General features: G+C 41.0%; 2 protein-coding genes across 2 annotated transcripts; one reads left to right on the forward strand and one right to left on the reverse strand.

The window, feature by feature from the left end:
- Positions 1-634: 634 nt before the first annotated feature.
- On the reverse strand, positions 635-7,880 carry METTL6 (methyltransferase 6, tRNA N3-cytidine). Its single transcript, XM_062617217.1, has 6 exons — positions 7,766-7,880; positions 6,007-6,377; positions 5,214-5,348; positions 3,829-3,999; positions 3,139-3,280; positions 635-1,116 (listed from the first exon to the last, which is right to left on the reverse strand). The coding sequence occupies exons 2-6, from the start codon at positions 6,283-6,285 to the stop codon at positions 959-961; spliced, it is 885 nt and encodes a 294-aa protein (XP_062473201.1). The 5' UTR covers positions 6,286-6,377; positions 7,766-7,880; the 3' UTR covers positions 635-958.
- Positions 7,871-26,553, forward strand: EAF1 (ELL associated factor 1). The gene is made up of 6 exons (XM_062617218.1): positions 7,871-8,002; positions 11,373-11,467; positions 15,257-15,393; positions 18,051-18,217; positions 22,596-22,826; positions 24,852-26,553. The coding sequence occupies exons 1-6, from the start codon at positions 7,900-7,902 to the stop codon at positions 24,896-24,898; spliced, it is 780 nt and encodes a 259-aa protein (XP_062473202.1). The 5' UTR covers positions 7,871-7,899; the 3' UTR covers positions 24,899-26,553.
- Positions 26,554-27,499: the final 946 nt, after the last annotated feature.

Here is a 27,499-nt window from a genome sequence, read left to right on the forward strand (position 1 = left end):
CAAAATGCAGGTTAAAAATCCAGACATGGCTTTATGATTGCATCTCCCAAGAACAAAGAGGTTCTGCAGTGTAAAGCATGAGGGCTGTTGAAGGGAAAGGCAGTTAAATCTGCGGCAGGCTATGAGCTATAGTGTCAATACAGTGGCTTTTTGCAATAGGAACAGCAAAGACCAACATCTTCCCCAGGAGTGATGCAAAAGAATTAAGACCCTTGCCCACAAAAGAAGCAACAGACTATGACTGATATAAAAGAAAGTACTTCTGATTCACCAATTTCTGTTTCAAATGGGAAACTGACTTGCAAAACTTCAACTATTTCTGCTCATCCAACGTAAAACGTCTGCAATTAATTAGGGATAAAGACAACCTGATCCTCTAACAACTTGCGTCAAGCATGAAATCAGATAAATTAGGATCTTATTTAGGGTATAAACATTTGTTTACATATCTAAATGCTGAGCACATTAAAAAGGTACTATTATTAAAATATCAAAGCAGCTTACATTATACCACTCACTGAGTTTCATTCCTGTATCTGAGACATTATAGCCCAAAGTCCTACAAGTACTGAAAGCAGAAGAAATACTGTAACAGGCCAGAAAACCCCTGTAAAGTGATACGAGACACAGGATACTTATTTAAAAAATATTTTTAATAAAAATGGAAATAATTATAATAACTCATGTAAACTAGTGCTTAAAATTAACCCTATTTAGTGTGCTCTACCTGATCATCTGCCAATGCTGCACAGGATTTACTTCAGAAGCAGGAATACAGATACTGCATCACTAAACCATCTTAGATTTGAATTAGAAATAGCATTCATATGTCATACCTGAGGATGTAAACCAACAAGAGGTATTTGATGCAGTCATTTCTGGTTTACCAGAAAGATGAGCACACACAAGGAAAATCTATGTGCCAGCTTCCATCTCAAACAAGCAATGCTGTTGCTAATCAGCAAGAGTTTGTCTGATTGAAAGGCTTTTGAAATTTGCTTTGAAGAAAAACTCTTGGAACACACAAGTCTTCTTTCCTATTGACAGTTTCTCGTCGCACGTATTCATTGACCACTTGCTCATACCCCTCAGCCTTGAAAAGCTCAGACAAGAATTCTGGAAAAGAATTTAAAAAAACAAGATGAAATATTATGTTTAAGCTATTTTTAAAATACTAGTCAGCATTTATATAAGCGTATGCTCTTATGTGTTACAGCATGAAAATCAGGCCTTCAGACTTCATGCAGGCAGACTGCTGAGTAAAAATCAATACAGATCTCCTTTAGAAACATCAACCCAAGCAAAACAGCTTACAAAAGTGGTGGTACTGCAGGCTTGTAACAACCTAAGACACACGAAGCCACATGCACGGGCTGTAAACAGGTCGCTCATGTAAAGTGGAGGACCCACATCGATGAAATATAAGCGAACAGCACTTAATTGTGGATCTATTCAAATCTCATTGTGAGGAAACTGCACATACTCTATAACACAAAATTACAACCATGCTTTCCTCTACAAATATAATAATCTTTCAAACAGTGGAAGAACGGAATTGTTTTTTCCATGGAAGAAGTTCGGTGTTATCTGAGACAAGGCACATTAATAAATAGGCATTATTCAAATCCTCCCAGGCAGCAGTCACTTGGTGTACGTACCAGTGTAGTGCTAAACAAATGAAAAACAGCATGGGTTGCAAACTGGTCAGGAATGACAGGAGTCACGTTTCCAGTAACAAAAGGATTCTCAAGCATTAAGCAATATTTATATGAAAATTAGTGAGATGAAGGAGATCATGATTAAAAATGGGAGCAGAGGTGGTCCATGAGACAGTCACAGACCAGCCCAAAGCAAAACAATTGCTAACATGAACAATGCAAGAGAAATTCTCTCTTTCCTCCTTCCTTCTTTCTTCTCCCTACCTCAATTCTTTCCCCAAAGCAAGCATGCAAGGAATTTCTCATTCGGAAACAATTCTAACACTATAAAAATGTGATTTAAAGTTCCATAGCCAGGTCAGTCTCATTCCCTTTAGCATCAATTCTCTTTGTAAAAGCTACCTGTTTAAACAGAACTAAAAATCACTTCATAGTTCTAGAAATGCTTCAATGAAGCTGTTGCACAGCCAGCATTATCTTAGATTTCATCATTGTCCTATAGAGAATAGAGAGAGCTCAGATAAGGTTAATGGGTTTTATATATCAGGAGCAATTAGGTAACACCTTGTGTCATAAAATATGAATAATATTTACTTCACTCCAAATCGGTCTATTCAGTGCCTGTATTTTACTTTATATGAAGAACAAGGAGCCCCACAGAAATAAACACATAGCTCTTACTACATACACAATGCCCTATAACTGATGGGGAAGTCACTGAAGTTAGCATGAGGAATTGGGAGTTAGAAGACGAGCTGTAAGTCCAACTCATTGTGAGACTATGCAAATTCCTTCATGTCTCTGTGCTTCAAATTCCCCATCAGCAAACTGCAATAATTCCCTTCCTTCCTAAATCATTATGAGCTCTGAAAGAAAACCTGTTTAAATACTGTATCACATGGAAATGGTTTTGCATATCTACATTAAAAAAAACAAATAACAAACCAAAAGAAAATAGAAGACAGAGTGACCCCAGCTAGTCAGTGCTATCTCAGCAGGATTTGTGCACTAGCTTCTCAGTGCTGTAGTCATGGTTCTGCTTTATAAGTCACTGACTTCTTCAGTAGATCTCATCTTACACACCAGGAATAGTCTTGCAACAAAAATTCCAACAACAAAACCAATGCTAAGATAATTATTTAGTTGCTTCTTGAAGATGGTCAGTTCTGCTACTGAACACTGGTCTTCTTCCCTTTGGTAACAAATCCGAACAAAATTCTGCAGTCAGAAACTGCTTCTCTTGGCACATTATAGCACATACAAAAAGCTTTAACAGCTTAAGGCACACACAAAAAGCTTGTTAAGCAAGAAACTGCTCCAAAAAGTCCTGCCAGTTTAGATAACCTCCTCCTCCCCAAAAGGATGGCAAATGAAATACACCACCATTTAACAGTTACTGCCAAGGACATGCTGGCAACTCCCTGAAGCAAGTTTAAACAGAAGATTCACAGAAAACAAAGCACTCTACAGCATCTCTTACCTTCAGTAAAAAAAAAAGACCTTGTCCCATCTTGTCTAACATAAAAGTTTTCTCCAAGTTTGCTGCCAGATTTAAACCTGAGCATTGCATGATCGTATAGTCCATAGTCTCTGAACAACACACACTTGCCTGGTTTTAATACCTGTAACATAATACATATAGGCTTTAATAAGATAAATGGATTTAGCCATATATATATATACTTGCATATACAGACACACACACATACAACTAAGAAAAGGTATCCTAACACATTCAATACAAGAAGTTTTATATATACTCAATTCATTCCCTCTGCAACAAAAAGTTGCATATAAACTGGATTGTCCACTCTTAAATAGATTTCCTCATGAACAGTAGACTACAAATAGCTTAAGAGATCTGTTCAGGTGCTGATTAGCTGAATAAGCCTTTTGCTCTTTTAAACACAGGCAAAATATCTTTGTTATGTTGATGGCACACACTAGGCCAGCCAGAATCCAAATAAATTCACAGCACCAAGAGAGGAAAAAGAACCCTTGTAAAACATATTGTAGTCCCATATACTAAGTGAACAAACTTAAATACATCCATTAAATATAATATTAAAGATCACCATTACAAGAGGGGTTATTTTCTCAGAAGAAAACTGTATTTTCAGGCTAAAAAGAGGAAAAGTGCTTTAAAGGCTGTAAAATCAGCTGGTTTTACCTTGTAAATATTCCTCAAGACAAGATGCATTTTGTCAGGATGAACGGCAGAAAGCACAAATATAAGTGTGACAACATCCACAGAATCTGCTGGTATATTTTCTAGAAGATCATCTTTGGTAAGATCACACTGGAACACTTTACATCTTTCAGTACTGTACAAGGCATTTTTCTAGGGAAGCGAAAAGAGTATACTTTCATGGCAAATGAGCAGCATCTGTTCTTGCAAAAAAAGTAAACTTCTCAGTAGACAAGAAAAGAAGAAACTCATCAGTAGAGCAACACAAAACATGGTGGCAAAAGAACATTCACTTCCAACACGTGACTAACGCAATCAGAAATTCCTTGCTGCCTAATACAGTAGTGAAACTACAACTAGTAGAGGAGTCTGTTCTCAGGAACTTGAGAAGGAACATGTGCTAAGGCAACTCAGAAAACACTTCTGTTTTACTGCTGCTTCTACTCTTTAACAATACAGAAATATTATTAAACTGATTTTAGTAATACAAAGTGATCAAAGTACAGCTCTTGAGCTACAAGCAGACTGTAAACAGCTCATGTCACATAACCTGCACCTGGGCTGCTCTAACCCATGATTTTGCTGGTTAAAAGGAAATCTGGTCTTGACAAGAAAGAACTTCAGCAAGAGTTGCAGAGCAGATACCACCAAGTCATCCAAAGCCCAGGGTATATATTCAGCCCAACCCAATTTTGCAGTGCAGCTGTGGCAACTCAGGGGGCTGCTCTCCTCTCCTGTTTGTTATGCATATTTCTTCCCATCCTTCCCATGAGACATGCAGTATGTGTCTTGTGGCTCTTAGTCACAAATGTACCACAAGAGAATGATTTCAAATAACAGATATATTGAAATTTACCTGTGATTACAAACTAAATAAACCAAAGGACTTTTAAAGCTAAAAGTCCCCACCAGTCTTGATGGGAAACTTAACTTTGGATTGGAGTACTACCTACCTATGAATAAGTAGAAACATACCTATTTCTCATCAGGCTTCAAATTTCCTCAACAGTGACTTTCATAGCACCACAAAATCAAGGGCAAGCTTCCACCACAATCAAATTTTGCTTGTACTGCACAGTCAGCAAAGACATAGTAGTTTTCCCAAAAACCATAGTCTTCGCAAATCCTTCAAGCAATATACATGCATTACTATAATGCTGCAATTTGATGCTAAAAAACAGGTCTTGAGCAAAGATTCAGCTTCTTGCATCTGGGATCCACTGAAATGGATCAGTCTCTGTTTTTTTGTACAAGCTATTCTACCTTTTTTACAAAAAGGAAGGCAAGAGAAGTCTGTCATTCCAGGTATGTGCAATCCCAGAAGCTTATAAAGACACTCTAAAGGAAGTTCCAAATATCACACCAACCTTCACATACTCAACAGCTCTAGGAGAGAAATCACAGGCGTATGCAAAAATATTCAGGTCTTCTTCTAAGAGTGGAAATAAGCAGTTCCCAACCCCACAGCCTGCTTCCAGAATGGTCAGTTTCTGATCTGCAAACTGGGGAGAAATAAATCCAAAGGAAAGCATATAATTTTTGTTTTCCTCATTATAAGAGCAGAGAAACTGCTCAATCAGCATTTTACAAGCTATAATCAATTTTAATTACCATTGATTCAGAAACCAAAGTAGGCATCCATTTGATAATCTGCCATTGCAAAACAGAAATCTTGATTTCAGCAAAATTACAAATCTTTTTAGAATATATTAACGTATTTCTGTAGTCATCTAGCCTTTAAGCAACGAACAGATTGTTGTATGATTTCTGTCTTGCATTTCATTGAGCTATAATGAACATCAGCTATCCCCTTAACTGTGCTTTGCAGCTAGCTTGTAACTCTGGATGCTTTTCTTTAAAGTAGTGTTCTGAAGTGCACCAACTTGCATCTGTGATGTCACATCAGAGAGAGACAAGTTGTCTATTTAGCACACAACCTTCCAGATTTTGTTCTTAGTATCCAGCATGGGTCAATTATAAACTGAAACCAAACTGATGCATCCGATTCTCAGGAGGTATCTTTGATATTAAGAGAAAGTACACAGGGCACTGCAAACTTAACATGTGACAGGTCTTACCCTAATGGCTTTGTTCTAAGTATTATTAAATCATTTGGAAACAATCAATCCCATCTTTAAGGAGGAAGTGTATAGATCTCACCTCCCGACAGGCTTTTAACTCTTCAAACTCTCTTGTTGTCCAATGTCTGTCTTTGAAGAAGTTGGTGCTGTTTCTCTTGTAAAATAAATCCCAGTTCTTCTGTGCCTCTTTCTCTAGTTTTAGTTGTTTGAACTCGGACACTAAAACCTGATCTTTCGCCAACTTCTCAGCTTCTTCTGGGCTAAGGATTCTTGCACTATGGCCGCTTTTTTGGAAAGCACCATCTTCAGTAGATGTTATTACATTTACGCAATTGTCTGATGTGTTTTCTTGGAACATCCTAGACTCTTTCAGACAAATATGAATGTCAAACACCCAAGGGTGATTTTCTTTCTTTAGTGTATGTTTCCATCACTTAACTTTGGTAGGATCTAGAAGCAGAAGAAAAGAGAAATAGTAACAGTGTGAACTTGTCAAAGGAAGATACTGATGGGCTTCCCTCTGCATTCTAGAAAACTACTTAACAAGACGAAGATGGTGCAGCTCTAAGCTTATTTTCACTAAACTATCTGAAAGGAAAGCAAGGGCTTTTGTTTCTTGTTAACCCCGGTTAGAACATCTCATAAAAATAATAACAGGTAACACTGCAAGTCCCATTGCAGTTACGAAACAAACTGTATTCATGTTCACATCTCTTCATCCTGCTCTCACCTCTGTGAGAAAACACTGGAGACAACATTGGCACTTATAAATCACCACGTCACCTGAACAAGAGAGCAAATCCACTGCCTCCTCCTGCGGATCCACGCCGCTTTTAACAACCACAGCTGGGTTCATTGTCAGAAGTTAACAAAAATGGAGCAACGAAGAGTTCTACATAGGCTGGGAAAGGACCCAAATTTTATCTCTGGTGTTAAACTAGTGCTGACCCCTGCCTTGCCACAGACATGCACATCTGTGCATGTGAATTAAATACTGCATTACCCAGTAACTCCCAAGGAACCCAAGCAGCCAACACACGCTGCTCACGTATGTCAGTGCCTAGGACCGGGCACTGGTGTCATTTTGCCAAAATGGAAATGAGAAAAAAAACCTCAATGCCCTATAATGCAATAAATAAATAACATCTTACATGATACAAATACAAACATGAAACACAAACGTGTGCAAATGAAATAAAGAACTCTCAACATTTTGTGCAGCTTCACTGGAGCGGGCACCCTCGTTTTCCTTCAAACACAACAGGAAAAGGTTGCAGAGAAAAGGTTCCCCTGAAAGGAAGTCTTCTCGAGAACAGCGTATCTCCCAAATAACAGTTTAATGTCCGCTATAGGTCAATGTTTGTATTTCTCCATAGGACAAGCTTGGAGAGAAAAGCAAACCGAGCTCTTTTCACGCTCAGAAAACGCTGAGGCAGGCCGTCAGCACGATGACAAACGCATTTTTAACAGCCTGTGCTTAGGCTAAAGGGCGTTTTCAAGGTGTTTAATGCAGCCCCGAGAACGCAAACAAACAATAGCCCCGCTGCCCTCACAAGGAAGCCGGTTTCCAGGCAACAGCTAGAAAACAGAGGGACCGCATCCGACCCCGCATCCCGCGAGGAATACCCCGTCAGGAAAGGACCCCCAACACAGCCCTGCGCTACCCTACCCTACCCTTACCCTATCCTACCCTCCTTCCCGAGGGCGTGGAGCTCCAGGCTCCCACCTCCCCTCTCAGGAACACCCCTGCAGGGCCTGCATCCCCTCCGCGGGGACAGCGGCTCTTCTCGGCCCAAGGGACCCTGTCGGCCCAAGCGTCCCGCCTCGCCTCGCCTCACCTCGCTGTATCCGCCGCCGCCGCCAGCCCCGGAGCAGTTTCCCGGCTGCACTCGGCTCCCGGAAGGGCACCGGGCGGCAGCGCACGGAGGAAAGGAAGGGACCGGCTGGGCAAGAAGGGGACGGAACCGGGGCCATGAACGGCTCGGCGAACTCGCTGCTGGACAAAGAGGAGCACCCGCTGCAGCTGGGCGAGAGCTTCGAGCGGCGGCCCAAGGCCTTCTTCCACACCATCCGCTGTGAGCACCACCCCGTCTCCGTCCTCCCGCTCCCCGCCACCCGTGCCTCTGCTGCCTCCCCCGTGCTCCGCCGGCTCGGTCCCTCCTGCCCGTGAACCTCCGCTCCTCTCACCCCTTCCCTCCGGGCGGCCCCGCAGCACCTGCCCGGCTCCCCGCCATCCTCTCCAAGGTTCCCCCGCCGCGGTCCCTTGCTGGTTAACGGCCGCCCCCTCCCCGCCAGCCTGCGCGGGCCTCCGGTCCTCCCCGACCAAGAGGGTCGCTGCCCGAGCGCTGCTCCCCCGCCGCCACCACAGGGCTCCGTCCCCCCTCAGCGCCCGCCTTCCCTCCCCGCGGCTGCAGCGGTGTCCGAGCCCGGCGGGCAAGCCTGAGCGGAGATGGGGAAGGTGGATGTCTTGGTGGAGGGCGGGGGGAAGCGAGACAGACAGGCCAGGGCAGGCGAACAGCCCGGCAAGTTTGTTAACGGGGTGTATGCGAATCGTTGGGGAGCATAAAGCGAGTTCCCTCGGTGAGGGGATATGAGGGGAAATGGCTTGTCATTTTCTTGATGGTTATTTTAAACGGTAGCTGCAGGACAAACACCCACGGTCTGGTTTTCAGCTGGCTCTTTGGTGATGAGGCAACATGTATCCCAGCAGGCCTGTCCCTGGCTGCCCCGGCTCCAGCAGCTGCCATGGGGGAAGCAAGCAGAAGTCCCTCAGACACTCGCAGTGCTGCCCAATAAGTGTCAGATAAATCCTGAGGTGGAGTCTTGAGCAATTCTGAATAATTGGATGAATATGTGGGGTTTTTTAAAGATACAGGATATTACTCCGTGTTCTATTTAGCACTGGGTGGGTTTAATTTCTCAATAGAAAACAGTTCGGAAGAGCAGCTCACTCTCTGCCCTTGAATTCTTTGGGAAGAAATTGCTTTTTCTTCCTCCAAATGAATCCAGGATTTAAAACGAGTAGTAAATCACCAACAGTAAGTGAACTTGTATTGCAGTAGCTTGTATTAAGGTGGGGAATTATACAGTTAACAGTAGGATATTTTGCTTTATGATGCATAATCCTAGGCCCAGTCTCATGGCCCATGTTCGTATACTACAACTAAGGATTTTGATGATATTAGTCACCTGAAAGTGACTTGAAAGAGCAGCTTTCTGGTTTGAGCTGTTACTCAATGATTGAGGCAGAGCTGTTTTGCTCAATAGTAAATTCTGTCTCATGGATTAGCACTTAAGTTTTGTGTGTTTCACCCCTCTGGTTATACATCACTCCACAATGCTGGTGTTTGGTACATGGAACTGTTTGTACATAACACTGAACAGTATTATCCAGCGCTAACATGCTAGCAAATCTCCGTTTCTAAATCTTAAAGTAACCAAACTATGCAATGAATGAAGTTGTCTGATAGTTTATGAATAGAACCCAAGACATATATAGATGGAAATACACTGGATTTCTAGAATAGAAAGTGCTTTGATAATTAGTTTCTTAAGGGGTTGCAAAGCCAACGCTCTTCTGACTACAACTGGAAGAATGCAGTTTCGTTTCATAAGACCTTTCTGTGTGCTGTGTTTTCAGTCCATGACTTTCAAGTGAGATCTCTTCATTTCCTGGTTATAATTTTGTTTTTTCCAGCTGTTAATCTGGACTGATTTATTTGGGATCTGAGCATTATATTGTTCCCGTAATCTTTTTCACGCAAACTACAATAAGAGGATTTTCTTAGGCTAAATTTGTTTTGGCCTTCTTAAAACCCTTCAGTCCCTAATGTTTATGAAATACTATGCTGGAAAACTGGATTATCCCTGTAAAACACATCTTAAAAGCATTTGACTTCTGGAAGAAGAGCTGTGGGTACGTTTGGAGGGACACTGGATCCAGGAAGATTAGCCAAGCGCATACATCTAGTGTGCTAACCAAAAGAAAATGGTTTGTGAAGTGTTTGTGTAGAGTAACTCTATTTTGCTGATATCACTATCACACTTTTCACACTTTCACACACAGAATCACAATTTTGCTGATTGCATTGTTGAAACTTTTGATCTTTTTATGGTAAAGACACTGGATCTTGTGCAGCTGGTTTGTTTTATTTGGCAAGCTTGCACATAAAGTAGGTGGGAAACAATAGCTAGAAATAGATTGCTTAGGTGGAAATTAAGTGAAGTATGATTTGGTCTGGCAGTCAAGGCATGAGGGTTAAGTCAAGTGTGCCTGCTTCTGTTTGTAGTGCTGTCAAACTAAAATGCAATTAGACGTTAACATCCTCCTAATGAGAATTTATTGCAGGATGGGGTTTGGTGGTTGGTTTTGGGTTGAGGTTTTTAGGTTTGTTGATTGGTTTTAGTTTTCTTTTTGTTTGGGGTTTTCTTTTCTGCAAATGTGCTTTTCATAGTGGAATTATTTTTTACATTTGTTCTGAGATATTAATTCCTTAACTAATGCAGTAATTAAAAGCCTTGATTGTGTCTGTAATTGCACCTCCTTATATCCATATCCAGAGATGCTAGAATTGGATGGCAACTGATTTTAAAAACAAGCAAAGCAAACCAGCTTATATCTGTCTGATCTTATTTTACTTTGTCTAAATCCTCTGTCAGAGTATTACAGGTTCTGATAGGGGGTTTGGAGGGGTTTTTTTATGACTCATCAGCACAACAGAGTAACGAGCAGAAAATGCTTTTAGGTTAAAATGTTCTTAGTTCAAATAAATACACTAAACAGAGTGCCTTGTTTGGGAGACGAAGCATTTTGCATTTAAAATGCAGCAAAAATAGTTAAAACCAGGGTTTGTGTCTCACCTTAGTCATGCTTTCTATCTGTAGTGACTTTGGACTAGCATGGAGCCTGCTAAAGTGAGATCAGCACCTTTTTCTTTCCCTCATAAGTGAGAAATGAGGTCTCATCTAGCCTTGAGGAAGTAGTGTGGAGGCAAGGTAGCTGTTAAATAGACAGAAATATCAAGAACACTTAATTAGTTGGTACCACTAAATTAGTCCTCAGGTTTGGAATTGGCAAGAGCCATGCAGAGCCCTCGGTCTTGAGGTTGATACTCTGCTGAGATAGGTGGTACAGTTTTACACTTGCCTGCAAAATCCAGTGTCACTCAAAGCCTGGGGTTTGGAGAAGTCTGCTTTTGGGCTTCTAACACAAGGTCTAGAACCTTATTTCCATTTTAAAGAGGAAGTTCAGAGTCTGGTATTGTCATATGACTGGGGCACAGAGCCACACACATTGTACTGGTGTGTTATTCCACCCCTGCTGTAAACGCTAGCATGTATTTTAGCACTCCCTATAATCCCAGTAATGTGCAGTAACTCTTTGCAGGGGAGGATGACACTTCTGAAGACTCTAAGAAATGTAATTGCAATTGTTTTCCTCTTTAGATGATTTTAAGCCAGCATCGATTGATACATCTTGTGAGGGGGACCTCCAAGTGGGTAAAGGAGATGATGTAACAATCACTCTGCCACATATTCCGGTAAGTGTGTTTTATGTCTTTGCTTGCTCTCCAACAAATTTGCATTGTAGCTATAGTCTAATATAAATGCTACTTTCACTTTCATTTTTGTTAATAGAAACGGGTTCAGTAATTGAACAGCCAGACTTGTGCTGTGTTACCCTAGGAAAGGACTGTACAATTGAATCGTAAAGGGTTATATTTGTAAGGTTGTAGTCTATTCTTTACTTTTAATTTCTTCCTTCCTACTCTTCCTTGAGTGACTGTAAGACTTCTATTGTTAGCTGAAGGTCTGTGCCTAGTTTCTAACCTTTTTTGGTGCAATGGCTTAGTGAATAAAGGCAGAGTAATTTGGACTTTAGTCAAGGTTTGATGTTCAGAAGTCACAGGTATGCCTGTAAGCATATTTTTCCCATTACCAAACCACAGAATCTTAGAATGGTTTGTGTTGGAAAGGACATTAAGATCATCCACTTCCAACCTCCTGCAGTGGGGCAGGGACACCTTCCACTAGGCCAGGTTGCTCAAAGCCCTGTCCAGTCTGGCCTTTAACACTGCCAGGGATGGAGCATTTACCACTTCTTTGGACAACCTGTGCCAGTGTCTTACCACCCTCACAGTAAAGAACTTCTTCCTCACATCCAAACTGCACTTCCCCTGTTTAAGTTTAAACTCATGACCCCTTGTCCTATCACTACAGTCCCTGATGAAGAGTCCCTCTCCAGCATCTCTGTAGCCCCGTTCAGACACTGGAAGCTGCTCTGAGGTCTCCACGCAGCTTCTCTTCTCCAGGCTGAACAGCTCCAATGTTCTCAGCCTGTCTCCATACAGGAGGTGCTTCAGCCCCTGATCACCCTTGTGGCCTCCTCTGGACTTGCTCCAACAGCTCCATGTCCTTCTGATGTTGAGGACACCAGAGCTGCCCACAGAGAGGGGTCTCACCAGAGCAGAGCAGAGGGGCAGGATCCCCCCCTTTGACCTGCTGGTCACGCTGCTTTTGAAGCAGCCCGGTATTTGGCTAGCTTTTTGGCCATACAAATAGCACAGAAAGTTCCATGCCTTTAGCTTTATGAGTGGAAGCAAGGGGAGATCAGCTCTGGTGAGTGGCACTGAAGTGGTTTCCCATCCACTTCCTCCTGAAATTATGCCATAAAGATCTACTGTGTGAGGATGATTGTCAAATGGCAATGAAATAAGTGATTAAACTGTTTATAGGTGCAGCTGTTTTGTAATTGGAGGTTCAGTGGTTTCCTTACCAAAACAAAGAGCTTGCATGCTTGAACTCATTTGTTTGTTAGCTGGAGTTAATGCTCTGTGTCAAGACAATAAACCAGAACCCACAGACATTGATGGGTCTGCTGCTAGCAGGGGGTCACCAGTCAGTTCGGAAGCTGTGTGTTAGATCCTTTTGGTATTGTTTAGTCTTAGCATGTTGGTGGGTTTATTTGGTAGGTGATGGTGCCATGACAGTTCTGTCTGAATGAGGCTTCAGCCTGCTTTCCACCACTCCTGTTTTTACACGTTTTTGATCACCTCTGAGTGCTGCAGGAAGTCACAGACTGGTTTTTGTCTGTAAAAATGATGAGCATGGCAGTGCTGTTTGAGAGCAGGTAACAATACGATTAATAGCAGAGGTATTCACCTTGGAATGGTTTGGAACTGTGTTGTTCATTCATTTTTTGTGTTGAACAAGATCGCTTGTAATGTCCCTTTCAGAATTTCTGTACTGTTGAGTTTAATTTCATTGTCTTCCCATGAGTATGAGCAGCTTATTGAATGCTTTGGAGGCTTAGGCAACTAACTGCAGTGAATGCAGCCATTCTCTGTGTATTGTTCCAAGGAAAGTGATGCCTGTGTTCTGGACAGAAAGCTGGAAAATACTGAGCATACTGGAAAAGAGTGAGAAGTGCTGAGATCACTTAATCCTGACAAGATTTACTGAATTTCTTGGATTCTGCTTTTGGTTCTCAGTTGCCCAACAACTGGATAGCATTCAGATTCTAAGTTGGTTTTTGAAATTGCCTGGTCCCTGAGGATATCCCCAAGAATTTGTTCAGTGGAGGTATTTTGGTGTCCCTTGCTGCTTGGGTAACTTGAAGTACATGTGGATTTAGTGGCTTTAGTGTTTGATAAACAGTTTTGGTTGGGGAAGTGAAGAATTCCTGTTTATTTAAAAAAACCCAAGCTTGAGGCATGAAAACAAATTGATTAAATGTCACCTGTTTCACCTACCACCTTCTTCTCTCCTGTAATCAGCTGAATCTGTAAGCCAGTGTTATTTAGGTACTAACATAAAACCTAAGCATTTAATTTTATGTAGAAGGATGAAGCTGTTCATTTGCTTAAGCAGAGTTTCATTTCTGCTTATTTCTTTAGGCAGAATCATTCTTTGCTGAGGTAGGAGGCTTCTGGGTAGCAGAATGATAGCAGCAAATTTTGATCAATTTTCCTTAAATTTGTGCATTATACATCTCCTGATTTAGTTGTCAACAGCAAGCAGGATTTGACTTTGTTTGCTTTTTTATTCTCAGAAATGTTGCTTTCTTCTCTTAAATGCAGGAATGCTGAAAAATGTAATGTGACTTCGAAGACATGACTTTCTTGAGACATATTTTCTGAATCTCTTACTGTATCTTTGTTGGGAATTCAGATTCTTCACTGTTACGGTTCTAAACCCATTTTAAATTCAAACATAATTCTATTTTTAGCAGCATGAAGAAAAGGAATTGCATTCTGAGTGGTTAAAATACGATTATTCATTTTTGCTACTCAGAAAAAATCCGTAGAAGAGTATGTTTTTAACTTTTCTCCCCAGTTTTGGTTGCTTTCCTACAGCATGTGCAAACGTGCACATGAACAAACATTTTCTTTCTAAATTCCTTTTCTACAGTAGCTATACATTACAGAGAAGTCTGACCAAGTTTCACAACTGAGAACATATTTCTCTATATCCCCTTTGAGTATGTCCTTTTCTGACATAGTGATGATATGTGTGTCCATGCTGCTGTGTGCAGATAGACCATGGATTCTGTGCTTGTAACCCGGGAGCCAATTGTGTGAGCTATCCTGTGAATGGATGCAGTACAGCTGAGCATCATCTCAGCAGTATCAGTTAACCAGTGTCCACCACCACACGAGTGTATCTTTATTGCTTCTCAGTCTAAGCCATTAGGCTTTTATGGCTCTGTGGACTTGGGGACTTTCTGGAAGGTGTCAAAATACCCCATTTGCTTTCGAGAAGACATTTCAGCATAACTGCATGGCATCTACATGTTAATCTGACTTTGAAGAAGGCAGCTGTTCTTGCATAGTTAGTGACAGTTGCTTGTAATCCACTATAATAACAGTGCCTTTTAAAAAATACAAAGCAGTTTAAATTCTTTTTCAACTGACCACATATTTCGTTAGGAAACAGTTCTGCTACATGAATAATTAGAGCTTTATTTCTTAGCCAAATCCAAGATTTCCAGAGCAGAAATGTCAAGAAGATTTATGACACTTGTCGGGGCCAGCTATGCAAATTCAGTGATCATTTTGGGAATGGTAACTGTAAATAATGGCAACCATGAAGGACATGTTGTGTCACTGCAGAGACACTTAAAATGATGAAAGGCATCCTTTTGCTATAAGGAAACATCTTATCTACTGCATATAACTATTTTTCCCATTTCATGAATGAACATTTTCTGTAGGAGCTAAGTGCTTAACCTCTTGGTCAGAACAACACATATAATCACTAAGATAAATGAATATAAACTTTCGGGTAGTGGAATATAACCAAACAAATGTGTGCTCTTTCTTTGATACCAGAGTTCAACTCCACCGATGACTGTGTTTAGAGGAAATAAAAGGCCATATCAGAAGGACTGTGTGCTTATTATCAACCATGACTCTGGGGAATACGTGCTGGAAAAACTTAATAGCAGCATTCAAGTCAAGAAAACAAGGTAAACCTGGGGACAGGGCTCTTGATAGGAGTAATTTTTGCTGAAGTTTCTTTTTCAGACTGTCTTTTGAACCAGAACTGCATTTTCTTTTGTTTTATAGTGAAGTTTAATTACTAAACCTTACGCGCTTTACATGTCAATTTACCTTGCCTGAAAATGTGAATAGGAGTGTAAATTCAAGAGGAAAGAATCTGTAAATTCTCCAGTGCTGAAAGGACATAATTATAGGTTGCAATCAAACACTTGCCATGATTTGAAGCTTTGAAAGCTGGCTGAAGGATGGGATGTGTTTCAGGAATCTCTAGTTAGCTGAAAAAGACAATAGAAATACTAGGCTGTCAAAAGGATTGCTGAACTTTCCAGGTTTGTTCCCTACAGCTTCCCGTGGGAGCCATGATCTTTAATAATACACTCTTAGGGAAGATGAAACACTCATCTCTGTTTTGGATCAGTGATGTATAAAGTGGAACACAATCTAAAGCCTCCAACTGGGGAGGGGGGAAGAAGATGGAGGGGAGGGGACAGGGCCTGTAGAAATAATACTAATGAGATTTTGCCTAGAAGAATTGCTAAGGCCAGAGATCTGCTCTGACCCAATATTCTTTCTTTGCTGCACAAACACTATGAAGTGTGTAGTTGGAACATTTTTCATAGTCTTGCTGCTCGGCAAGTACCTGAAGTCTCTGGATTATGTTCTTTCAGTGTCACTGGACCACAGGCTACTGAAATCTAAAGGGAAGGCAATTATTCAGTTGTCTCACGAAGAAAAGCTCTCAAATAATTCTACAAGTTTTGCATTTTAAAAAGCCCATGCCTTTATTGCAATGTAAAACTTTTAGCTGCTAAAAGTACTAGAAATGCGAGTTGAAGCTCATTAGCAGTTGGCTGAAAGTTAGCCAAGAGCACCTTGGTTTCGAGGTAAATGGACTGTAGCACTCCTGAATCAGTGATGTGAAAACTGATCTGTGAGGCGTTCGTCTTGTTCAGTGGATATGAGCACGTCATAAACGAGATGTGAATTCCCAGTTGAAGTTCTGCTGGACTTTGTCCCGGTGAAGCTTAAGTCAGAGCAACGCAAAGAAGTGCAGGAGGGCTTAGGCTCAGTGGAGTGTTTGGATCCCCTGAGTTTTGGCTCTGGTGAGGTGAAAAATATTTCCACTTTTCTCAAGCAGAAGCAAGTTGGTGAATAATTGGGGATCCCTGTTTTGAGGAGGAGTTCTTTGCAAAGTCATTCACTTCTCGGATGAGAACTGTCTTTTTTGTCATGGCTACTTTGATCTTTAACGACCTGGTGACACTCTGTGGGAGCAGAGTTTTTAGTGTCAACATCCAGATGACACTAATGGGGGAGTAATTGCACTTGTTCTACATAAAACCTTTTGTAGTTCCAAGAGCCTAATTAATACCGGAAACAATCTTTTACCTTTCATTTGATGCAGTGAGTGTATTCCCAAATCCTCACTTCTATTGTAAATGTGGTATCTAATAGCTGCATTTCAGTGGTGAATGAAAAAGTGTTTCTGTGTTTAATTTTTGAGGTTGTATCTACAATTCAGTGAAGCACAGAGATACGTGAGATAGTGCTAAATGTGCCAGTTCAGATACCAGAAGCAGTTTAGGTGAAATCCCAGAAGTTCCACATGGCCTAGTTCAACTTGTTTCTCAGTAGGATTAGCTTAAAGGCACAAAAGTGTCACACTGCTGAGCTGGAACCCTCCTAGAACCGAAACTAAGTTCTAATATCCACGTAAGCTGCTTCTGTGCTACACTACATAAAGCCATGCCCCAAAAGCCTTTGGTGTTATGTGATAAACTACACCACACGCTTTAATCTCAATATGGGTTGCTGTAGAAGGACCTGAATAAGTAGGTTTTGTTCTGTTCTGTTCTGTTTTGGTTTTCTGCCAAGGATATTGACTGTCCAACAATATCAATCACATCACTGATGCAGTAGGAGGAAGAGGCACTTGATTTGAAATGAGCAGCTAGGCATAGTGTTATTGTGGAGACTATTTCCTACTAAGGAACAGCTTAAACTATTTTTAAGCCATAATAGCAAATGAATGAAAACCAGGAATTAAATGCTTACGTGCTGTATTTAGCAGTAAAAACGAGTGTTCTAGTCAGATTGACCTCTAAGAGAGTTCAGTCTGAGATGATTTAATTGCAAGTAAGAAAATTGGTTCTTTTGCTGCGATTTTAAGCAGGGGTTTGTTATGAGTGAATCTATTTCATGATGTACTTACTTTAAATTACTATGATTACTTGTTTTTTAAAAAGTACAAATACTAATTGCTAAATTACTCGATACAGATTCCTAGATAAAACAAAAATACTAATTTACTAGATCATCTTTAAGGTCCCTTCCAACTCAAACCATTCTATGAGCCTAGGAAATTAAAGTCTTCATTGTTGTTAGAGCAGCAAATTTGGCACCGCTGAACCACATCTGGATTTGAAAATTCATTTTGTAAGCGCTGCAGTGTAGCTGTATATGCTTATTTGTCCCTGAAGGCAAGTGTTGCATGCAGAAAGCTGTAATTCACTGTTTATTTTTACAAAACAGATTTGTACAGATGATGAATTAATTCAAGGACATTGAAAAAAGCCGAATATAGTCACATAGTACCATTGAATGTCTCCGGTTGTTTTTTCAGAGTGGAAGGTAGCAGCAAGATCCAAGCCCGAATAGAGCAACAGTCTGCCCGAGCATCTCAGCTTCCTTCACAGTTCAGAGCCCTAGCCAAGCCAGCCGTTGGACCTAAGACTTCTCCTTTGAAGGATAACCCCTCACCTGAGCCTCAGCTGGATGACATTAAGAGAGGTAAAGAAGGGTTTGTAGTTTCCTGAGTTTTGATTGGGTTGGTTTTTTTTTTTATTCTTTATAATAAAAACTGTAACTATGCAATTTATAAAAACATTAGAATGTTCAGATATTAGAAGATGTTACTTGACAGCTGGTTTGTCATCTTTATATCTCATTTTAAGGCATCTTAGTGAATTATTTATACTATTCTGCCAGCACAGATATTTATACTGCAGTCTTCTCTGGCATGAGAGAACTTCCTCTTTCTAGATAATTTTCTGTCTTCCAGGCTATTCCTCTGTTCTTAAAAGAAGACAAAATAAGCATAAATTCAGAAACCTGTAGCTGAGTGCTAGACGAGTTGAATGGGTGTCTTAGGCAACAACAACAACTAAAGCCAAGGCCTAGCTATGCAGTCAAGTAACTTGGACGAAAGTTATTCCTACACTGAGTAAGTTTGGAGCCATTTGTCAGTGGGGTGGAAGGGCTGGGTAGCTGTGTTCCCATCACAAGACCTGGAGCTTGTGGCATGCCAAGTAATGCTAATAGGGGAGGGATGAGAGAGTGAAGAGCCCTGCAGCTTCTCCTTTACCACAGCCACTCCTCTGTAGCTTTGATCACATCTGCCATATAGTTGCTCTACCTCTGTTAAGGTACCTTGAAGAGATGACTGGGTCAACTCAGTCTCATGCCCCAGTGACACTTTGTCTCAGTGTTTCGCTGTGGGCTGGGCCTGCTTTCTTTGCCCATGTCCTAGTGGTGTGATACCTGATTTTGCTGTGATTACACAGTCAGAATGAGCGAGAGGTTAAATTTCAATTTGTATTTGGTTCTAGGTTTGTTGGGTTTTTCTGCAATGACCATTTTATAGTGGTCTGAAGGAAAAAAAAAAGAGGGGAAAATAAAACCCACAGAAACATTTCTGGTTTGGGGGACTGTAAATTCAGTGCTTAAAAGTCTGAGCAGATCTTGTTTACCTAAATGCAGCTGTAGTTGGCAGGGATTATGCCCTAGCACTGTGTTTGTCTCTCAAGGACATCTCAATCAAACTTTTTGCACCTCAGTGTAAAATACTGCCTGTTCTAGCTGCCAGCTCCACATGCACAAAGTGCCAGTGTTAAGCTGATTTCTCTCCACTTTGCATACCATTATTAACAGTAAGCTTTCTGCTGTAGGCATCCAACCTTATCCTCCCTAAAGCTGAATGACTTTATTTCCAAAAGTCCTTGGCATTCTTGCAGCCCAAGGTTAGAGCTTTAGTTAAAAATTTGGCAGAGCCTATTGGAATCAAGAACCTATTATTGGTTCTTAAGTAGTAAGAACACTTAGAAATGATTATGGAAATAAATTATGCCATTTGATACTGAATATATACAGAAGACATTCCTGTTGAGAAAGGCTGTTCTGTTTGTGTAATGATTTCTGACCTTGAAGTTTTTACTCTAAAAACCTCATTGACAGCCAGTATAAAACAGTAAGCCCTTTTGTTTCCTTCAAAAAAAGCCTGCAGTTGTAACATGAAATGTGCAAAAGCTAAGGTTCCCCTAACAGTGTTGGTCTAGGAAAGATCTAGGAAAAGCCTGACTCTTGTTGTTCAGCTTAGCACATATGTACACATACACACACACAACTATTTTAATTGGAGGCACTGCAAGGAAATGTTTAGCCAGGGCTTCAGTTACCTATAACTGCTCTAAGTATAACAAGCAAATAGGAAAAAGCAACATCACAGACAGTTCTAAAACAGATGTAGTTCTTCTGTAGAGCTTTGGTGTCATCATTGGCCTACCCACCATCTTTGACAGAGTGACGCAAGAGGGTTTTGAACAGATTTCCTTAGTGATCCTGCTGGAGTTCTGCTTAGCAGATATTTAGCGATAACATTCATAACATTAGTGAAAATCATGACTTTTTCTTGTCTACACAGACAACATCTTTAGAATTCTGGGCTTAAGGAATTAGGAGACAAGAGAGACCTGAGGGGAAGCTGACAGCCTGTTCTCTGGAGTGCATTTCTTGTTGCATCTGTTCCCTTTCACCATCAATGGCACTTAGATTGCTTCGCCTTCTTCACACTATTTTATATGCTGCTTTCTGGGCTGCTGTGTTCTCAGCCCATGTGCCAAAGCCCCTCCATTTCAGCCATAGACTAACTATAAGCATTACTTCTGAGACATTTGTCCTTTATTAGACTTGATTACCAAATCTTTCTGCAATAGGAACTGTGGTCTGTGTGTGATAGTGCTTGCTATAATCCAGGATATTTCTAACAATGTATTATTAACATCACTGTAACTTACAGCTAACAACTCCATCACTAGAAGCTTGTGGAAATTTTATGTCATTAAGCTAGGGAAAATAATTTTAAATCTGGACATTTTGAAGTGAAAGAACCCTTATTCCAGTTTACCTTTTTAGCTTTCCCCTGTGAATTTCTTAGCCTTGAACACTGGGAACATTTGAATTTGAAGTCCTCAATATGGGTAGGCTGAGAACAGTGACTTACAAGTGCTCATTTGCCTCTCGAGGAGTCGAGGCATGAAATGGATTCTTAAAGCCTGCGATGCAATGTTGGGAGGGAATAAGGGAAAAAGACATGACAGTACAAAGTAGTATCTTCTGCTGGCCTAATCATATATTCTTCCTTCCTCTTCCAGTGGCCTCTTAACTGTGTCTTCACAATGAAAGAATCAGTTTTACGTGGCATACTAATAAAGTACAGAGTACAGGCAGTCTAGCCAGGGATCTAGATTTAGGAAGAAATTTGAAGGAATAACCCCACTATCCTTAATACCTAGCTGGAGCTAGTTATATGATTGTTCCCTTTCAATATGCCTTCCTTGCCTCTGCTTCAGTATAACTGCAGCATTTGAAATTGAGCTCTGAACTTTGAAATTGAAAAATAGTGGGTTTAAAACTGGCAAAAGGAAACTTAATTTCTCAAACCAATGCTTGCTGAGCTAGAGAAAATCTCTCCAGCAGATAATGTGGAGGCTGAAAACTTAGCTGTTACTCTATAGTGTTAAGCAGCTCAAGGAAAATGTGCCTTATTAAAAAAGGAAAGAGTTCTACTTGCTCAAACTTATTCCTGCAGGGGCAGGAGATAAGAAGCATTAAAACTGCCATTTTTACATAAAAGAAAGACTCATTTTACGGGATCTGGCTATGCCATACACAAGAAAGATGTCCCAGGCTGAGAAGCTGGGATTCGTCTTGCTTTGAGACACATCTGACCTAAGGTGAATTACTGCTGGCATCAGTTCTCCATTTGTCAGGTAGAGATGATAATATCTCATCTTTCTCTTCTTTCATTCTTGTCCCTTTAGCCTGTGACTTCTCCAAGACAAGTGCTGAATTTTAATTCTGTGGGTATAGAACTACTAGCACAACAAAAGCCTGTATTTTGAGGGTTTCACATCCTATGCTTAACATATGCGCTCTCTAATGGAAACCTATATAAGGTGAACTGAGTCATTAGATGCTTGACTTCAGGTGGACACATACGAATTGTCCTCTAATAGTGTTTAGGCCACTTAAAATTATTACAAAATTTAACAATATGGTATGATTTGGGGTGACTTACCTTAATAGCTGTTTAGTAAGCAGTTGCTCAGCCAAACCTGGCTATTGCTGATGCAAGTGTCACGGTACTGTCATGGTATTCCAGTGTTTCTTTGCACTGGAAACTGTGAAGTGGGGTGTGTCTGACTTGACTGCCTTCCCAGTTTCAGGGCAGTCTCTGTATCTCCCTGACTACTTGTAAGCTCCATAACAGGTTAAGGTATTATTGCCACTCCCTAACATGGGAATATTCTCATCTGCCCCACTGCAAAGTTATCTGATGTCATCCATCTGCTTCTGAAGTTTGTTTAAAATGAGACGTGTGACTTTGCGCTGGAGCGGTTTCATGCATGTCTGAAGTCAGGAAAGTATCTGTTGTGATCACGTGCCTGTGTCCATCCCTACCAGCTTTCTGTGTTTTCCAAAAGCTTGAACGTCACTGATAGCTAACAATTAGATTATTCCACTTTTAAATGCTTTTTAAAAAGGGGCTGGCTGTTGGCCTGTAAAACTCAATCAAAAAATGTCCTGACTATGTATGTAGAGCATATAATCCATAAAAAAAAATTAAGCAGGAGGTGCTTTCAGGAGTGTAAAGTATATAAATAATAATAGTGGAAGTGAAGGTTTTTTGATCCTGACCTGTGCTGTTGCTTCTTTAAATTCAGCTACAACAACTAAGTAAAAGAGTTTTGGGGAATTCTGTTATTCCTTCCTCCTCTTCATGTGAGATATTTTGATGTGATAGATTGCACTTGACAAAACTATTGCATTTGCCAGAATTCTGTGGGGCCCTGTTCATGGTTTCAACCAGATGAATGTTCCTTTATTTCAGAGCTGAGGGCAGAAGTTGAAATTATTGAGCAGATGAGCAGCAGCAGTGGAAGCAGCTCATCGGATTCAGAAAGCTCAGCTGGGAGTGAAGATGAAAGCTCCAGCAGTGAGGGGGAAGAGCCAGCACATGTTTCCCCTTCCCAGCCACCACACCAGCAATATAACAACAGGAATGCTATTGCTAATGGCACCAGCAGGTCACAAGGAAGTAATCAGCTCATGAACACACTCAGTAAGTAAAGGCTTGTGTCTTATTACTGTGGGAAGCTGCCTGAGAGCACTCATTTTCTTAGCATGTTAGGTAACTCCATGAAGTGCAGTTTGCCAAATAGGAATCCCAGGGAGTTGTGCTGGCTGAAATATGTGGGCAGCTTTACTGGACAGAGGGCCAAGACCTGTCTGAAGGTGCGGAGATGGCTTCAGTTTGGTCTCAAGTCTGTGGGCATCAGTGCAATGGCCCCCATTGACCATGCTGAGCCTTGATTCAGGCATCCAGGAGGAATGAGTGGGAGGATCTGGCGCACCAGAGAATGGGAATTACTTCAATGTGAAACCACAGATTAGACATAAATAAATTGGCACAAATGTCAGTTAGAGGTCTGTAAAGAGTCATGAATGACACAGGGCTGTCCTGTGGCACAGTCTCTGTGGTCTTCATTATTAGCTGCATTGCTTTGCCCAAGTGTTTACTTTATTCTGCCTGTGTTGATCTGACAAATTTTCATACCACATTTTGAAGGGAAATTTAAAGTGACATGTATTTGGTTAAAATATTACATCTGTGGAGTTTGCAAGCATTGAATCACTACAGACTCACCTCCACCCTTTAAAAAGTGTCAAAAAAAACATTTTAAAAACATAGTTTTGTCCCATGAGACTCTCGCAGGGGAGGTGGTGTACATCTCTATTGCTCTTTCCTTATGCTGGATCAGGTAGGTTTTAATGTAGTGGAGTTAAAATACTGTATTTACAAGAAACTAGAACTTAACTATCATAAATAGCTCTGAATTCCTCCTGAGGCATATTTGCATACGTCTCTTGGCACCCATACATAAGAAATTAGTGGAGCTTAAGTACAGATAAATGCAGGGTTTCCAGCTTCAAGAAGACAAGTATATTATACAGACAATACTGCAAAGGCCTGCTGGAAAACTGGAGAGGCCTGTTGGTCTTCCTGTCAGTAATGAATATCTAAGTGAAATCCAAAGTTCAACAAAGTCATAAAGACACTCCCATTTCTCTGTTTCTGGTTGTGAGCTGCCTCTTCCCTGCTTCTCCTGGGTCATGACAACAGTGCTGCAGAGGTTATTGAATGTCAGGAAGCCTCTGACTCCAGGAGGATTTGGGAACTGGACAAAACAAGAGTTTTGCTCCTTTTTTCAGGCAATGATATTTGTCTTTGGATTTCAGATCCTTTTGCCAAGGATTAATATGTCCTTGAGCATTCAAATCACTGGTGACCACCATCTACAGGCGTAGATGGAGCCGAAGTTCTTGTTTAATAAAAGAGAAGAGGAAATGAAGAAATACAGGCATAGCCATTGCATAGCTGCTTAGCAGCTGTTTGGGGCAGGGCAGTGGGAGAATGCTGGAAGAGCTTGGTGTAGTTACCAGAACACAAATATGATTCTGCCTCCTTTTATCCCCTCTGCCTCATCAAATCACAAGTGTTCTGCAAAACAAGGTCTGAGGTTGTAGGTTTGGTCCATATCCTGGCTGCCTTTTGTCTAATCCCTCTTTGCACTTTGGAGGGGGGCCCTCCCCATCACAGCATGTGTCAGCTTAGTTCAGCCGATAGCCTTGAGCTGTGATGGCTTTAACATTCCTTTTGCTTTATTGACAAGGAGGGGCCTTGCCTTGGCTACCCAAATGGTCTTAAAACAAAAAATCTATTTTAAAAGGGCTGAGAAAGCCAGGGAATTCCCCAGTGCCTTGTCCCAGCAACTCCATATACAGGAGTTTGTCTGGTGGAGGCTGTGGAATGCATGTGGAATAGCATGGGGAGTGCTGTTCTACCACCACAGAGCAGCTTTGGTGGCTGTGGAGCCAAGGACACTCTGTCTGGCCTGAATCCCACCGTGTATTAGCCCCATGAAGTTCTTAATGTTCTTGGGCATGGAGTTCCATTAAATGACAGATGATGTTTGTGTTCATGTATCATGTTATTTCAATCTTCCCGTGTAAATGTGACTGTCCTTTGGTTTGTGAATTAACACTTACTAACTTGTTGTGTTCTGTTGGGTTTTGTTTTCCATAGGAAACGACTTGCAGTTGAGTGAGTCCGGGAGCGACAGTGATGACTAGAGGCTGAGCTTTTGCTGCTTCTGTTACCTATACATGAAGAACTAATTTACCTTGAATTGACGATTGCCTATGAAGAGGAACTGGCACAGAGATATTTCCAGAGATGTGTGGAATTGTGATAGAAGAAATGCATAGCCCTGCAAAACAGCAGATGTCAAGGGCTGGTTTACTTTGTGAATTAAATATATATTTTATGTACCTTCCTATTATTTTAAAGCTTTAAATAGATACGTACAGTGAGCAAGCAAATATATGTTCCTGTATTCCTGTCCATCATCTGTTAGCTTAACGTGTAATTATATGATGTCCTCCAAAAATATCTTGTTTGTAGAAGATATTCAGCCCATCATTACTTTGGGGGGGGACTTTTGTATATAGGATGAGCATGAGCCAACAATGAGCTGAAAAAAACATGCAGGAGCTAATGTGTGCACTGAAATGGGACTGTCATAAATTAAGTTTCAATACCAAGTTGATTGGTTTGGAACTTTTCTAATGTTGTTTTTTTTATTATTATTATTGTTATTATTATTGCTATTTATGGTTGATTTAATAGACTTACTTTGAAACAGCTGGAAAATAGGAATCATAAAACCATGGTCGTCACAAACCTTGCTGCACCAGTGCCTTATAAGCAGTTTTTCCTAAATAGCACTTTGATTCCTGCCACCTTTCCTATAGGAAGCAATACTGAAACTTCCTCAGATTGCTTTTGCAAACAAGAGCTGTACTGCACATACAGCCAGCCGTACTCTGAGGGCAGTTAACTCTAGCAAGATAAAGGATATCCATCAATCACCTGAACGCTTCCAAATAAGAACTGGATCAGCATTTTCTCTTGCAACTGAAGTGTCTCATTTAACTCAGACATTCAGACCTAGTCTTCCGAAATAACTTAGGAGCCCAATTACCTGTGAAATTGCAGTGTTACACATACAAGATGTTGGACTTACTGAAATTGTAAGACCAGAGCCGCCTTTGCAGTTCCTGAGGAACGCAGAAAGAAGAGATGACTACACACTTAACTGTGAAACAGCGGAAGGCTCTCTCCAACCACAGTTGTCCAGGCAGACTTTAGTCTGTCTTGTTTGTTGGACAGGATCTCTGTGCTTGGCAGGAGTACACAGGACATTAAATATTTACCTAGGATGAAATTCACCCCTGTTTAAGGGGGTTTAAAAGGTGCTCAGTTGGATTATCATTAACTTGGTTTTGCTCATGTGGAAAATGAGTGCCACAAGCAGCCTCTTAGAGCTTGAACACCAGGCTGACTTTTTATAACTAAAACTAAACTGGCATAGGACAAGCGGCACCGCAGTTGTGGTGTAATCCAGGGGAATGGGAAGCTGGATTGGATGCCTCTCCGTTCTTCCGTGTCTTTGCACTGCTTTTGTCTGTTCATTTGTGTTGAACTCTGGTTTGTTTACTAAGCTCTTTGCTTTTTTGGTTTTGTTTTTAAGGTGTTGAAGAGCAAGGGGACATTTGAGAGGAGATGTTATTAAATGGTTTATTTTTTTGCATTAGATACATATTTAGGCATATTTTTGCATTATTGTACATACATTTTAAAATACCTGGGGTTTTTTAAAGTGTTTTGTGACGTGGGCACATGTTTTAACAGACAATTATTAAATAGACTTGATGTAAAGCCATAATTGCTTTCCTGGGTTTTTTTTTGTTGTTCCTGCTCCGACAATAAAAGTGCTCTGGTTTAACAAGGTGGTACCAACTTGGGATTTTGTGCAGGTTGTTGGAAGTCTAGTTAATGCTAATGCTGCTTCTGACTTTTCCCCAGCTTAAGATGCGAATATGCAGGGAGACATTTCTCTGATGCCATTTCCCCATTGCTGGAGCTTATTCCCGAGGTCTGTTGACATTATTTGCTCCTAAATGGAAAAGCAGCAGTGCAGCGTTTTCATTGCTTCTCACTCACTGGCTGCTCATGAGCTCGAAAATCCAGGACATGTCATAGGAAGTTTACTATTTATGTGTGAATAAAATCTGTGACACTTAAGAGGATAAGACAACACCAGGCTCCATTGATTTGAATAGCCAATTTAATTATGGTTTAGATCAGCAAGAGGGGAAAGCTTCATTCAGATAACCAATTTCTGCCCTGCTTTGTATTTGTACTGTAGGTCATATTTCCCTGCTATCCCTCCCTAAAGAATTTCTTCCCCTCCCTGTCTGTTGGCAACCAAATCAACACATTTTTCACCACTTTTAAACTACATTTGGGCATCCTTGGCATCCTTTGGAGGGTGAACCAAGGGTGAACACCCTGTTGTTTGTGAGCTGTTGATCTGAGCATCTCACACCCAGACTACAGCATCTGGCTGGTGAGTTCACACAGTGTCCTGCAGGCCACTCATGGGTATCAGCACATGTGTGAGCAACCCGTCCCTTCCCTGCCTCTTCGTCCTGAGCAGCCCTTGGCATATCCTGCCAAAGAAGATCTCCGGGATCTCCACCCTTCCCACAGCTTTCCTAGGTACCCAGAACTTGTTTGGTGAAGGTGAGCCATGTTAAGGAATAGTAAACATTGCCTACCTGTTCCTGTTGAATGGTTGTGCATTTATTCATGGTTTGCAGCAAGTTTTA

This window comes from Pezoporus occidentalis, unplaced genomic scaffold, assembly GCF_034315485.1.
Source record: "Pezoporus occidentalis ecotype Australia unplaced genomic scaffold, CSIRO_AGI_Poc_V1 ctg193, whole genome shotgun sequence".
In the NCBI taxonomy this organism is placed as follows: Eukaryota; Metazoa; Chordata; class Aves; order Psittaciformes; family Psittacidae; genus Pezoporus; species Pezoporus occidentalis.